At 45.3% G+C, this 14,991-nt stretch overlaps 1 protein-coding gene across 1 annotated transcript in view; it reads right to left on the minus strand.

Moving 5' to 3' along the window:
• Positions 1–14,991, minus strand: part of LOC122802816 (protein NPAT) — a gene marked incomplete in the record, with an annotated part of 1,438,521 nt that overhangs the window by 889,370 nt on the left and 534,160 nt on the right. Inside the window, 2 exon segments of the mRNA XM_044072621.1 lie at positions 9,019–9,106; positions 9,272–9,363. Of these exon segments, the coding sequence (XP_043928556.1) occupies positions 9,019–9,106; positions 9,272–9,363 (180 nt within the window).

Genomic DNA, 14,991 nt, shown 5'->3' on the forward strand with positions numbered 1-14,991 from the left:
CAGTAGACTAGGCCATCTTTCATCAGTTCACACAGGCAGGACAAAACCACTGGAACATCCACTAACAGTGGTTTGCAGGTCCTTCTTGTGACACCAGATGGAAAACAGTTTCCATTTGGAAATGTAGAATTTCCTAGTACTGGGATTTCTGGATTCCTGAAGAACTTGAAGCATGTCCTCTGAAAATAGGTGTCTAAAGAAAATCAAAATCCTATCACCCACACAGCCAGGTTCAGAGTTGACAACTGTTGTCCTGTGAGAGTAGATCCATCCTGTAGGGTTAACTTGTGATAATTGCCCTTAGCTAAGTGCAGGAGAAGACAGAACCAGTGCTGCCTTGGCCAAAAAGGAGTCACCAGCAAGATTTTTGGATGACTCTACTGAAGCTTCAGAAGGACCTTTTGGAGGTGCAGTAAGGGGGGATGCATACAGAAATATGCAGTCAGAGTGGAGGGATAAAATGCTCTGGAAGTAAGAGGTGAAGAACAGCACCTTTTCTGTGGGTAGGGAAGCTAGCATCTTTTTTGCTTGGATCTTGCAACCCAGAAAAATGTGACCTTGTAAGGGGGTCAGAGAGGACTTCCGATAATTTATAATGAAGCCTAGACTCTCTAGAAGGGAAACAGTGAAGGAAAGAGACTCCTGAAGTAGGCTTGGTGATTGGGCTTGGAGAAAAATATCTAAATAAGGGAAAGTATAGTTGTGTACACTTACCATAAATGTAGATGTTCGAGTGTCTTCACTGTTGCAGTCATCACTGTAGGGTTCTTCCTGCTGGCAGGCAGCCCTCGGTCAGCCAGAATCCCAATGTCTGGGTCCAGCGTCGGCTGTGCAGTCATCCTCCCTGACGTCAGAGCACCAGGTGTACAAAGCTCCCAGCCGACGCCATGTTCTCCAGTTTTTCTTGCCCCTTTTTCTTGTCAGGTGGCCAAAAGTAAAGGCTAAAAGTAAGGTACAACAAACCCCATACTCTGAAGCAAATACACCTCAGAAGAAGGGTGAAGCAGGGAACCACACTAAAGAAAGAATAAGAGGGGACAGGGGGGTGGGTAACCCAGACTGCAACAGTGAAGACACTCGAACATCTACATTTATGGCAAGTGTACACAACTGTACTATGTTCATCGTGTTTCACTGTTGCAGTCATCACTGTAGGGTTGAATCCCAAAGCTGAGATAAAGGGTGGAGGTTATTGAGTAGAAGGGGCGGCTAGAAGGCCTTGCAAGACTGCAGAAGCAAAGCCTGCCCTGGACTTAGAATAAAGAGGTAGATTATAGTGCTTAGAGAAAGTATGCACTGAACTCCAAGTTGCAGCTTCCAAAATATCTTTGGTATTTACTCCCCTGAGAAAATCAGCGGAAGTAGCAGCAGCTCTGGTGGAGTGAGTCCTAATTTTTCCTGGGATTTGTTTTCCATGATGAGAGTAACAAAATCTGATTCCATGAGCAATCCATTTAGAAATGGTCTGTTTTGAAATAGCCTTGCCTTGGGAATTTGCTGCATAAGAAACAAACAGTTGTTCTGTTTTCCTGATATCCTTGGTTCTGTCCAGGTAAAAACGAAGCTGCCTGTGCACGTCCAAAAAATGCAAGATCCTCTCCCCCTTATTTTGTGGATTGGGGAAAAAAGTTGGCAGGTGAATAGTTTGGTTTAAAGCCACTTTAGAAACCACTTTAGGCATGAAAGTAGGGTTAGTCCTTAAAGAAACCCTGTCTTGATGAAAAATAATGCAAGGTTCCACAGCCATGAGCGCTTGTAACTCCGAGACTCTCCTGGCTGAAGTCAAAGCCAGTAGGATAGCGGTCTTCCATGACAAATACTTTATATCAGATGTGGCAGCAGGCTCAAAAGGAGGCAGAGTAAGTTTTTCCAGAACATAGTTGAGGTCCCAGGCAGGTATGGGTGGTGTCCTAGGGGGCCTTAAATTCTTTGCTCCTTTGAGATATTGTTTCAGAAGTGGATGTGAAAAAATTGGAGGATCTGTATTTTAATGTGCAGAGATAGCGGAGGCATGTATTTTTATGGAGGAAAAGGATAAACCCTTATGTAACATATCTGTTAGGTAATGTAAAATCAATGGAATATTTGGAATGAGAGAATCTGAGTCCTGAGCATGCATCCAGGTGGAAAATCTTTTCCATTTACCTTCATAAGATTTTCTAGTGCTAGGCCGTCTGGCTTCTAAGATAACATCCATGACCTGTTTGGAAAGGGTAGGATTAATCATAGACCCTGAATACGCCAGGCTGCCAGGCTGAGAGTTTTGATATGAGAGTACAGAATCTGGCCCTGGTGTTGGGACAAAAGATTTGGAATCTGAGGTAGAATCCAAGGAGGCTCCTGGGATAGATTCATCAGTGTTGAGTACCAAAATTGTCGAGGCCAATGGGGCCAGTAAAATCTCCTTGGGTTTGTCTTGTTTTATCTTTAATAACACCCGTGGAAGAAGAGGTAGAGGAGTAAAGGCATACCCAGAGAGGTTCCACCAACTGAATGAGAGAGCATCCACTTTCCATGCTAGTTTGTGATATGTCCTCGTGCAAAAAGTCTGTAACTGGTAGTTGTGAGGAGATGCAAATAGATCTATGTCCGGGCAGCCCCAGGCTTCTGTAATCATCTTGAATATTTGGGTGTCTAGCATCCACTCGTGTGGGTCTGACAGGTTCCTGCTCAGGCTGTCTGCCAGAGTATTTTGTTTCCCTGGCAGGAACTGAGCTTGCAGGTCCACTTTGCAAGCTAGCGCTGTGTTCCATAGAGTCATGGCTAGTCTGCAAAGGGGGCAGGAGTGTGAACCCCCTTGCTTGTTTATGTACCACATAACTGTGGTGTTGTCTGTCCGTATCAGTAGCTGCCCTGGCTGTAGAAGATCCCTGAAAGCCAAGAGGGCATTCTGTACAGCTAACATCTCTTTTAAATTGATATGTAGATGCTTCTGATCCTCTGTCCAAAAACCTTGCAGGCCTTTCCCCTGCAAGTGGGCTCCCCATGCGTAATCCGAGGCATCCATGGTTAACACTTGGTAGGCTGGAGGTAGACTGAAGGCTTTCCCTTTGTTTTGAAGATATGCCATGGCCCACCAATGGAATTCTTTTTGCTGGCAAACCAGCAATCTCTGTGTCTAGACTGTCACAATGCTGGGACCATATGCTTTTTAGGTACCATTGTATCTTCCTCATATGCAGTCTTGCATATGGTATGAGAAGGATGCAGGAGGCCATGTAACCCAAAGCCTGCAGGAATTTCCTTGCAGTTAGCGGAGACATTAATGCCAGGGTTTTGAAAGTTGAAGCCAGCTGAAGTTGTTTTTCGGATGTCAGGAATGCCATCTGGGTTGTTGCGTTTAAAAGAGCACCCAGGAAAGTTATCTGTTGTGTGGGTGTCAAATTTGACTTTTTACATTCACAGTGAATCCCAGGTACTTGAGTAGATTTTGAACAAATTCCAGGTGCTGGAGTAAAGACATCCTTGCTGTCTGCTTGAATAAGGCAGTCATCCAGATAAGGGTAAATATGAATTCCCTTGAGTCTGCAGTAAGCTACTACTGGTGCCAGGCACTTGGTGAAGACCCTGGGCACAGTAGACAAGCCAAAGGGCAGCGCAGAGAATTGGTAATGTTTCGAGCCTGCCTTGAACCTGAGGTATCTTCTGCACTCCTGTCTGATAGGAATGTGTAGGTAAGCCTCCTTTAAAGCCAATGTCACCATCCATGCATTTTTGCTCAACATTGGCAGGAGCTCCTGCAGAGTAAGCATCTTGAACTTTGGTATCTCCAGGAAAGTATTTAAGACTGACAGATCCAGGATGGGTCTTCCAAGAATTTTGTTTTCTGGGAACTAGAAAGAGTCTTGAATAAAAGCCTTGCCTCGTCTCGGACTGTGGAACCAGTTCTATGGTCCTCATTACCATGAGGGATTCCACCTGGTTTAATGCCTCTGCCCATTGTTTTTTTGGTAGGTCTGGCCATCCGTTTAGTCTTGGCAAGGTATGAAAGTGGAATTTGTAACCTCTTGAAACTACATCCAGAACCCACTTGTCTTGGGTTATGTAAGTCCAATTTCGGTGAAAAAGAGAGAGTTTTCCTCCTAGATGGGCTTCCAGGAGAGAGGTTCCTGGAGCCATGCAGGGGGAGTCATTGAGCCTGTTTCCTATAAGATTGAGGTCTGTCCTCTCCACCCCTGGGGGTGGAAGCATTCCACTGTCTAGGTCTATAAGAGGTCTGTGCTTGGGCCCTCCCTCTGGGGCACCTATATCTACCCCTCTGAGGCCAGTCCGAGCTGGGAAAGGACCAATTTTTAGTTGGCCAATTTCTGCTAAATCTTGGGGGCTGAACTTGTAAGAAATCCTTAACCGTTTGCATGGATTTTGCCTTATCCGCCATTTTCTTTATCACCTCTTCAGCCTTAGACCCAAACAAAACATTATGTTGAACAGGAGCATCCAGTAACTTTGCTTTCACTTGATCAGGCAAATTTTTTTCCTTTAACCAAGTATGCCTTCTAATGACCGTGCCAGTGGCAGCCGCCCTGCAAGAGGCGTCCAAAGCATCAAAACCACAGTGTAAGGTATGCTTCCCCACCTGCTCAGTAGCATGCATCAAATCGTGTAATTCCTTATTATCTGCACATGCAGAAATGGTACCTAGCTTTTGTTTCATAACAGACAGAAGAAATTGCTGATATTTTAGCATATGAAATTGACAATTTAAAGCCCTAATGGATAAAGTAGCAGAAGTGTACACTTTTTTGCCCCATCTCTCCAAAGCTCTAGAATCCTTATCTGACGGAATAGGGTTCTTAGCAGTGGCGGCCTCAACACCCTTAGGACCCTGAGAAATGGTTTCTGGATCAGCAGTAGGATTTTTGTAAAGAAATTGGTGGGAGTCAGGGACTCTGTAATATCTATCAGGCTTTGCAGGGGCTGGAGGAAAGGAGTCAGGAGTTAAATTAGCCTCAGAAAAGACATCATTCACAATATCCAAAATAGAAGGAATAGCCAGGGGTCTGTGTTGGGGAAGAAGGAAATCTCTAAGCCTTCTCTTAGATTCAGAGTACTCCTGTCCTTCCCAGTGAAAATGTTCCCTCATGTCATGTAAAGTTTCCCCAAAAGAAAAATCCTCAGGGGGAGAAGCTGAAGGAATGGATTCCTCAGCATCAGAATCCTCATAAGGAGCGAAAGTATAATCCTGTTCAGAGGAAGACACTGAAGAGATAGATGCCTGATCGGAGGATTCATAGTCCAATTCTTGTCTTGGCCTTTTATCCGGAGGGGGATGTGAACCCCTAATCATAGTTAGTAAGTCCTCCACCATTTTAAGAATTTGTTTTTGAGATTTAGGTCCCGGATCAGAGGAGGCCTGGGCTTGAGTCTTTGTTTTAGAAGGAGTCTTTGTCTTTGCCCTTATCTGAAGCTGCGTAGGCCTGAAAACCCCCTCAGAAGCCGGTACCTGCACAGCGGCTCCGGACCCATACGAGGGAGCATTATCCGAAGGTCCTGCACCTGGAGTACTCAAAGGCCTAGTTGGCTCCTCGTGGGAGTCCGTTTTGGCAAGCGGTTCTGTAATGGCCGACGACAGGGGCTGCGAAAGCGCCTCACTGACGACGGCTGAACCTGCAGCTGGCTCTGCTTGTAAACTGTCATCTGATTTGGACCTCGGAGGCCTGTCCTTATCCTTGCGCCTTTTATGAACTCCGGTAGTCGGAAGCGTGTCCACAACATACTGTAATTAAATTGCCTGCCAAAGTAATGAAAAGCAAAATCGTATCTCCGCTTAAATGGTACGTTGATTAAATCTAGCACAAAACCGACAACTAGCTACGTCGTGGTCAGGGCCTACACAAGGAATACAGTAAGAATGGAAATCCTTATGAGGTATTTGCCTCCCACATGAAATACAATTATTAACTTTTTCTGACATCGGACTGGAGCAAGAAAAAAGTTTCCCCAACGGGGTATTTAGCTTTGAGAAGAAGAAGAAAGTCTTCGGAATGAAGCACCAAAAATAACAGGAGTCAGCCGACCGGCACTTGCAAACTGCTTCCACCGCACGGCAAGAAAGACTGGAGAACATGGCATTGGCTGGGAGCTTTGAACCCCTGGCACTCTGACATCAGGGAGGATGACTGCACAGCCGACACCGGACCCAGACTTTGGGATTCCGGTGGACCGAGGGCTGCCTGCTGGCAGGAAGAACCCTACAATGATGACTGCAACAGTGAAACACGATGAACATGATCAGAATTCCCTGTAGAATGCTACAAGAGTGAAGCATTTTGTGAAGACCCTTGGTGCTGCAGAGAGACCAAAGAGCAAAGCATAGAAATGAAAATGAGAGAAAGCAACAAAAAAAGTAGATATTTTCTGAACAGAGGGTGATTTGGGATGTGCAGATAAGCGTCTTTGATGTCCAATGACATCATGAAAGCTTGTGGTAGAAAGAGAGGGCAAAATCAGCATCAAAAAAGATTGGACTTTCAGAAAGGTGTTTAAGTGGAAAAGGCCCAGAATGGGTCTCCAGGGGCCACCCATCCTTGGTACCAAAAACATCCTGGAGTAGAACACTTTCCTTTGTTGAGCAGAAGGGACCTATTGGACAGTCCCCTGAGAAAAAAGATCCAAAATTACCTGAGGGAAGAGGGCCATTTGGTCCTTTGGTGGTTGTGGGATGCCTCTGAAGGAGGGATAAGCTTCCCAAACCATGAAATACCCTTGCTGGATGATGGACGACCCAAGAGTCTCAGGTAATCCAATTCCAAGCCACAGGAGAGAGAGAAAAAAAGGGCAATGGGAGTGGATGGCCCTAGAAGCAGGTAGTCAACGGTTACCAGGCTTTGACTTGGACTGAAAGGGCTGTTTCTGAAAAGGAGTGGATGAGGCAGACTTAGAGGAAGCTTGTTTCCTAGGAGTGCGCTTGCTTTTAGAAGGAGGGGACATGGCCAGTTTCCTAATAAAACCAGTCTTTGTTGGGTAGTTCCTTTGGAACCTGGGAAGACAAGAAACCAGGATATGCTTCAGGTCCTGCAGCTCATTAACCTTTCTCCTGTAAGGATTTGAACAATTCTGCAGCTGAGCTACCAAACAAGGTTTTAGTATCCAGAGGTGCCTCCATGGGTTTGGCCTTAAAATCATCAGGCAAAGGTTGTAACCCAATCCAAGAATATCTACTTAAAACTGACCTAGAGGCTGTTGACCTAGGAGAGGCATCTGCAGCATCATAACTGTACCTGATGGAATGCCTCATTACCTGGGCAGAGGAGATAAGAATGGTAGCCAGTTTTGCCTTGGTAGGAGAATCTGGAAGCTCAGAAAGGAGTTTCCCAGCATCAGAAAGGAGACACAGAGTATTTGGTCACGTGAGTCTGGTAATTAATTGCCCTAAAGGCCAGGGTAGCATAGGTGCAGATCTTTTTACTCAGTCTCTCCATAACCTTGCTGTCTTTATCCAAAGGCAGTAAGGAAGTAGAAGGCAAAAACCTGAAGGCCTTATCAGCTGAGACAGAAATGGCAGCTGGGTCTGCAGATGGAGCTTTAAACAGGAACTTAGCATCCTCAGGCACTTTGCAGAACTTGTCTGGATGCTTGGGAGCCGGGGTTAAGAATCTGGGCACTAGGAATCAGCTGTAAATGCATCCAGGAAGGCTGGCAGGACCGGGGGAATACCATAAGGTGATGAAGAATCCATCTGCAAGAGGTCATAATACATCTTCTGAATAACTGAGACCTGGCAGCAGTCCCATTTGAAAAATTCTTTCATTTTTTTAGATAGTTTCTCCAAAGGAAATAACCTCCCCAGGGGAATCAGTATCGTTAGATTCCACTTTCTGGGGAGGCATACCCTAGGAGGTGAAGTTATATGGGTGGAATAGGCAAATGATTCATCTTCAGAGGATTCCTCCTCATCCAAAGAGAAATCTGCAGCTGTCCTCTTGCATGAAGTGGAGGGAGAAATGGACTGCAAAGGTACAGAGGAAGGTGAAGACTGACGCAGGGCCATGAAGGCATTGAAAAGGCTTTGGGAAAAAGCCTGCAGCAGTGGGGTGTTCTGGCGGAGCAGGAGCAACGTGCTTATCATTTTGTCTGAGTGTCCATATGATGGAATATGGAAGGGTACGACGTCGATCTACATTCGACCACTTCAGTAAGCACATCCTCATGCACAGTGATTTGAGTGATACTCCGCAGACCTTCTGTAATAACGGGCCCTGGTTCCCCCTTTTCACCCGAGTCAGATGCTTGCACTTACCTCTTGGACGTGCTGGTAGACTCCTTCAGGGCTTCACCTGAGGTATCCAAAGGAACATTCACAGACTCCTGAGCAACCACCAGGCCTACATCTGCCTCGGAAGGGACGCCCGAGAAGGCATGGCACAGCTGGTAGATCAGGTCAAGATTTCTTGCCCTTTTTAGTTTGTGGCTTGTCTGAAAGACCCAATGTCACCTCCATTTCCTGTCCCAGGCACTTAAGATGCTGGCTCTCTGTACTATTTAAGTGAAGCTAGATGGCTCCTTAAAGTTTTGGTGATGAACGATTTACAAATATCACAGGTGGTATGTTCTTGGTCTGGGCCTAGACAGAACAAAGGTAGTAGGCATCTTTATGTGGAATCTGCCTTCCACACTAACACTTGTCCTTCCTAGATGACATGAAAAAAACTCACTAATAAGCAGTAGCAAAAGCAAGAAAATTAGAAATGAAAAACCTTAAAGGGGTACTTAACTGAACCACAGATCAACAGTAACCTGGCGAGCAAACGTCTGAAGGAGGCGATCTGACAGGCTGCAGAAAAGTTCTGATGTTGGTGTGTGCTGACGTCCCTTTATGACTGACGCACGTGAGAAGATGTGCAGCGTCACATGTACCTAGCAGTAGCATGCAGTCTTTTGTATACTGCCCAGATTCACGAGTTAGCCCAAAGCAAACTCCCATATGTGATGAATACTGCAGCATATGAACAGAAGGGGCATCCATTTTTATCTGTGACTGCAGAAGAGATTAAAAGTGAATAAGCTAAATTTTGTTACCTGAAGTCCAAGGATTTCATCAAAAGACTGCTCCTGAGCTGAAGATGTCTCTGGTGCTTGATTTGAGAGATGAGCAGCACTACTGTCACTGAAAAGCAAAACAAAAATTAATACATCACTGGTAAGAGCTACATGGTAAAGGAAAAAAATGCAGCTGTACTAAAGCTGATAAAAAGGCTGAAATATATAAAAACAAAACCATAAGTGTCAACAAAACCAAACATGTATAACAGCTGGTGTAAAGACAACTTACTTGACCAAGACCTTGTTAATGGTGTCAGCCAGTTTCTCCTGAAGGGTTTTGTTATGAAGAATCTTTTCAGTTGCATTTGCAATTACCATTTGCTACAAAAAAGAACACAAAGTAAAGGTTTTTAACTTCTAATGGAATTAGTGCATGTGTTTTAAAAAAGACAAGCCAGTAAATACAAACTTGATATCTTATCCCTCAATGGCTCAACTTCTCATGGTCACTTAACTGAAAAAAAAGCCAATTTAGTCAGGAAAAAGTGCAGTTGTGCAAGGAATTTACCTTAGTAATACATGTGCAAGTATGGTCAATGTAGTAATGGTCATCAAAGGCAACTCAGCCATACCAGAGGCCTGATATCAGTCTAACTTCCAGAAATTTAACTCCTTCCCCCATGCCACACTTCCTCCTCCCATACAGGGATGTCAGTGTATACTAGCTATGAGACAGGAGACCATGCATTCTTTTTTTTGTTTTTGTTTTTTTCTTTTCCCAGATCGCAAAAAAAATGAAGGGTGCCATTACCCAATATGATGGGAATATAACCAAATGACAGAAAAGACAAGCTTCTACAGGTGCCACTTAGATCAGCAAATAAAGGAAAGGACAAGGCAGAAGAGTTAGGAAGGGTAACCACTTAAACCCTAGGATGCCACAAGAGTTAGATCCAAAGGAAGAAAGAAAAAGTACATTTGTGTACACTTACCATAAATGTAGATGTTCGAGTGTATTCACTATTGGAGTAATCACATTTGGGTTATCTGCCTGCAGGGAGCCCTCAGCTGGCCTGAATACCAGAGTCTTGTGATTTCTGCATCAGATGCTGTGGCTTCTTCCATGACGCCAGGTCATCAAGAGTATAAAACATGCAGCCGATGCCATTACATCAGTTTTTCTTGCCCCAGATGTCAGGTGCCCCCAAAATAGGAAGCAACTATATGGTGTGGAACATCTCCAGCAAAAAGCAAATACACATGGTATAAGATATGCCAAACCAAAAAGGATAGGTAAAAGCAAAGACAAGTCAGGGGCTGGACGGTGTGTAACCAGGACTGCAACAGTGAATACACTCGAACATCTACACTTATGGTAAGTGTACACAACTGTACTATGTTCTTCGTGTTTCACTGTTGCAGTCATCACATTTGGGTTGATTCCCAAAGCAAAGGAAGGGTGGAGGTAGTTAAGAAGCCTTAGGGCTGGTAATCAGGCCCTGTAAGACTGCTGTGGCAAATCCAGCTCTGGATTTAGAAAAGATAGGCAAGTGGTAATGCTTGTTGAAAGTGTGTACAGAGCTCCAGGTTGCAGCTTCCAGGATGTTCCTGGTAGGGACTCCCCTGAGAAATGCAGTAGAGGTAGATGCAGCCCTAGTGGAATGTGTTCTTATCCCCTGTGGGGTAGGTTTTCCATGGTGTTTGTAGCAGAAATGGATGCAGTGTGCTATCCATTTAGAAATGGTTTGCTTTGAAATGGCCTTGCCCTCTGTCCCTGCAGCAAAGCTGACTAGCAGCTGGTCCGACTTTCTGAAAGGCTTAGTCCTGTCCAGATAGAATCTAAGCTGCCTGTGCACATCCAGGGAATGCAGTATCCTTTCCCCTTTATTCTGAGGATTGGGGAAAAAGTTGGCAAATGAATGGACTGGTTTAAAGCCACACTAGATACCACCTTGGGCATAAAAGATGGGTTAGTCCTGAGGGAAACCCTTGTCTTCATGGGTGATAATGAAGGGTTCCACTGCCATAAGGGCCTGCAGTTCAGACACTCTTCTTGCTGAAGTGATGGCTAGAAGTAAAATTGTTTTCCATGAGAGGAATTTCAACTCTGCTCTAGCAGCCGGTTCAAAGAGTGGCAGTGTGAGTTTTTCCAATACAAAGTTAAGGTCCCAGGCTGGAGTGGGAGCTCTCCTGGGGGGGGGTCTTCAATTTTTGGCTACTCCAAAGAACTGTTTTTACCAGAGGATGAGAGAAGAAGGGTGGCTCAGTATTATAATGAGTTGAGATGGCAGATGCTTGAATCTTAACTGAGGAAAAGGATAGGCGCTTGTGGAGCATTTCTGTTAAGTAGTCTAGTGTATGAGGTAAGCGGGGCACAGGTGTGTCCATCCCCTGAGAATGGCTCCAGGAACAGTATCTTTTCCACTTTTCTGAATAGGATTTTCTAGTACTAGGCCTCCTTGCCTCAAGAATGATATCCAGTACCTGCTTACTGAGGGCTGCTGGTGATGAGTTCAGGGGATTAGCCAGGCCGCAAGGTTCAGGGTCTGTAGCGAAGAGTGCAGAATCTGGCCCACCTGCTGAGACAGCAGGGAGGGAGTCTGAGGCAGGTGCCAAGGTTGTAACACTGTCAGACTGTGCAAAAGAGGGTACCAGTGCTGGCGTGGCCAGTCTGGTGCAATCAAGATTGTCCTTGGCTTGCCCGGTTTGATCTTTAGTAGAACCTTTGAGAGGAGAAGCAGAGGGGGAGAGGCATAGAATGGGAGTCATTCCCAGGAAAAGAATAGGGCATCCACTTTCAAAGCTTGGCTGTGGGGAATTCTGGTGCAGTATTTGTTCAATTGATAGTTCTGAGGGGAAGCAAACAGGTCCACCTCTGATGTCTCCCACCTGTTCCTCAAATCCTTGAATATTTTGGGTTCCAGTTTCCACTCGTGTGGGTCCATGAGATTTCTGCTTAAGTCGTCTACCAGTGAATTTGGTTTGCCTGGCAGGAATTGAGCTTGTAGGTGTACTTGGTTGCACAAGGCTGTGTTCCACAGAGCCATGGATAGTCTGCAGAGTGAGTAGGAATGGGTTCCCCCCTGCTTGTTTATGTACCACACAACTGGGGTGTTGTCTGTCTTTACCAATAGTTGTCCTGGAAGAATAGGGCCGCTGAAGGCTGTCAGAGCATTCTGTACAGCTAACATTTCTTTTTAACTGATATGCAGATGCATCTGCTTTGGGTTCCATTTGCCCAGAATGCACTGCCCTGCCAAGTGAGCCCCCCCATGCACAGTCTGATGCGTCTGTTAGGGTTTGGGCGGCAGGGGGTAGAGTGAAAGAGTCCCTTGTTGTGGTTGCAGACCACTGCCAACCAAAGGAACTCTGTTCTTAGGCAAGGAATGATAGGAAAGTACAGTTTTGTACCTACCATAAATGTAGATGTTCTTGTGTTCACACTGCTGCAGTCATTTCACTTGGGTTATCCTGCCTTCAGGCGGTCCCGCAGTCGGCCAGAGTTCCAAAGTCTTGGTCCGGCGTCGGTTGCTATCACTTCTTCCCTGACGTCAGTACGCCAGGGGTATATAAGATGCATCCGACGCCATTTTCTTCAGTTTTTCTTGCACCAGATGTCAGGTGCCCCCAAGTAGGTAGGCAATACATACTGCTAATAAAAAATATACATATACAATAAAAACAATACCTTCAGTTACAAACAAATACACCACAAAGGTTGTATAGGATAGAAAGGTATAGATAAATCCAGCTAGTTCAGAGGGGATGGAGGTAGGGTAACCTGGACTGCAGCAGTGAGAACACTCGAACATCTACATTTAAGGTAGGTACAAAACTGTACTATGTTCATCGTGTTACACGGCTGCAGTCATTACACTTAGGTAGAATCCCAAAGCTAAGTTTGGGTGGCTGGTCTATAAAGAGTTAGGATTGGCTATGATGCCCTGCAGAACTGCAGTGGTAAATCCTGCTCTGGATTTGGAGTAAAGAGGCAAGTGGTAATGCTTGGTAAAGGTGTGCACTGAACTCCAAGTTGCAGCCTCCAAAATTTCCTTGGTAGGTACTCCTCTGAGAAAGGCCGTTAAAGTGGCTGTTGCCCTGGTGGAATGTGGCCTAATGTTATTAGAAACTGATTTTCCATGCTGTGTGTAGCAGTAACGAATACAGTGTCCTATCCATTTGGATATAGTCTGCTTTGAGATAGCCTTGCCCTGTGATCCTGCAGCATATGCTACAAACAGTTGCTCAGTTTTCCTGAAAGCTTTTGTTTTGTCCAAGTAGAAGCGTAGCTGTCTGTGTATGTCCAAACAGTGCAGAAGTTTCTCCCCTTTGTTCTGGGGGTTTGGATAAAAAGTTGGCAAACGGATGGTTTGGTTAAGAGCCACATTAGATACCACCTTTGGCATAAAGGTAGGGTTTGTCCTTAAAGAAACCCTGTCCTGATGAAAAATTATAAAAGGTTCCACTGCCATTAATGCCTGTAGCTCTGAGACTCTTCGTGCTGAAGTTACTGTCAGGAGCGGAGCTGTTTTCCATGATAAAAAGTTTAGATCGGCTGTATAGTCTGGCACAAAAGGTGGCAGGGTCAGTTTTTCCGAAACAAAATTGAGGTCCCAAGTTGGTGTTGGTGCTCTCCGGGGCGGTCTTATGTTTTAGCCCCTCTGAGGTACTGCTTTAGCAAGGGATGAGAGAATAAAGGAGGAGCCGTGCTGTAATGTGCTGAAATGGCAGAGGTGTGGATCTTAATTGATGAGAAGGATAGGCCTTTGTCCAGCATCTCAGTTAAGTATTGTAAAATCTGGGGAATGTTTGGGACAAGAGGGTCAAGGGTTCTGAGCCTGGTTCCAGGCGCAGAATCTCTTCCATTTTTCTGAGTAAGCTTACCTAGTGCTAGGTCTCCAGGCCTACAAGATGACATCCATAACTGCTTTAGAGAGAGAGGTGCTGTCTGTTTGACTAATGTATCTGCCATGCAGCTAGGTTGAGGGTTTTGAGCTGACTGTGCAGGATCAGATTGTTTTGTTGAGTCAGAAGGTGTGGAATTTGAGGCAAAATCCATGGTGGGCCTTGAGCTAAGTTCTTTAAGATTGGGTACCAGTGCTGGCGTGGCCAGTCTGGAGCAATCAGGATCATCTGTGTTTTTTCTTGTGTGGCTTTTAGGAGTACCTGTGAAAGGAGAGGCAGTGGTGGGAAGGCATAAACTTTTAGGCTTTTCCAGCTGAACGAGAGAGCATCCACTTTCCATGCTTGTGTGTGATAAGTCCTTGTGCAGAATTTTTGTAGTTGGCAATTCAGTGGGGAGGCAAAAAGATCTATGTCTGGGCATCCCCATTTTTGCATTACCATGCTGAAGATTTGTGGATTCAATTTCCATTCGTGAGGGTCCATGATATTTCTGCTTAGATCGTCTGCCAGAGTATTTTTCTTTCTTGGCAGGAATTGTGCTTGCAGATGAACTTGATACGTTAGAGCTGTGTTCCACAAGGTCATGGCTTGCCTGCATAGGGGATAAGAATGAGTGCCCCCTTGGTTGTTTATGTACCACATTACTGTGGTGTTGTCTGTCTTTAATAATAATTGTCCTGAATGCAGTAGGTCCTTGAAAGCTGTTAGGGCAATTTGAACAGCCAACATCTCTTTTTGATTGATGTGAAGATGCATCTGGTCTGTGGTCCACTCGCCCTGAATGCATTTTCCTGCCATGTGTGCTCCCCAGGCATAATCCGAAGCATCTGTTGTTAAGAGTCTGCCTGGTTGTGGGTAGGGTAAAAGGCTGACCCTTGCTTAGGTGACATGCCTGTGCCCACCATCGAAACTCCTGTTGTAGGCAGGGAATCATTGGTATTACTGCTTCTAAACTGTGAGAGTGCTGAGTCCACACACTTTTTAGGTACCATTGTAATTTCCTCATATGCAGTCTGGCATATGGTATTAGTAGTATGCAGGATGCCATGAATCCCAGGGCCTGCAGAATTTTTCTTGCAGGGAGATGGGACATTTTTGCCAGTA

The sequence above is a fragment of the Protopterus annectens genome, chromosome 5.part0 (assembly GCF_019279795.1).
Source record: "Protopterus annectens isolate FY-2018-M chromosome 5.part0, PAN1.0, whole genome shotgun sequence".
Taxonomy (NCBI): Eukaryota; Metazoa; Chordata; order Ceratodontiformes; family Protopteridae; genus Protopterus; species Protopterus annectens.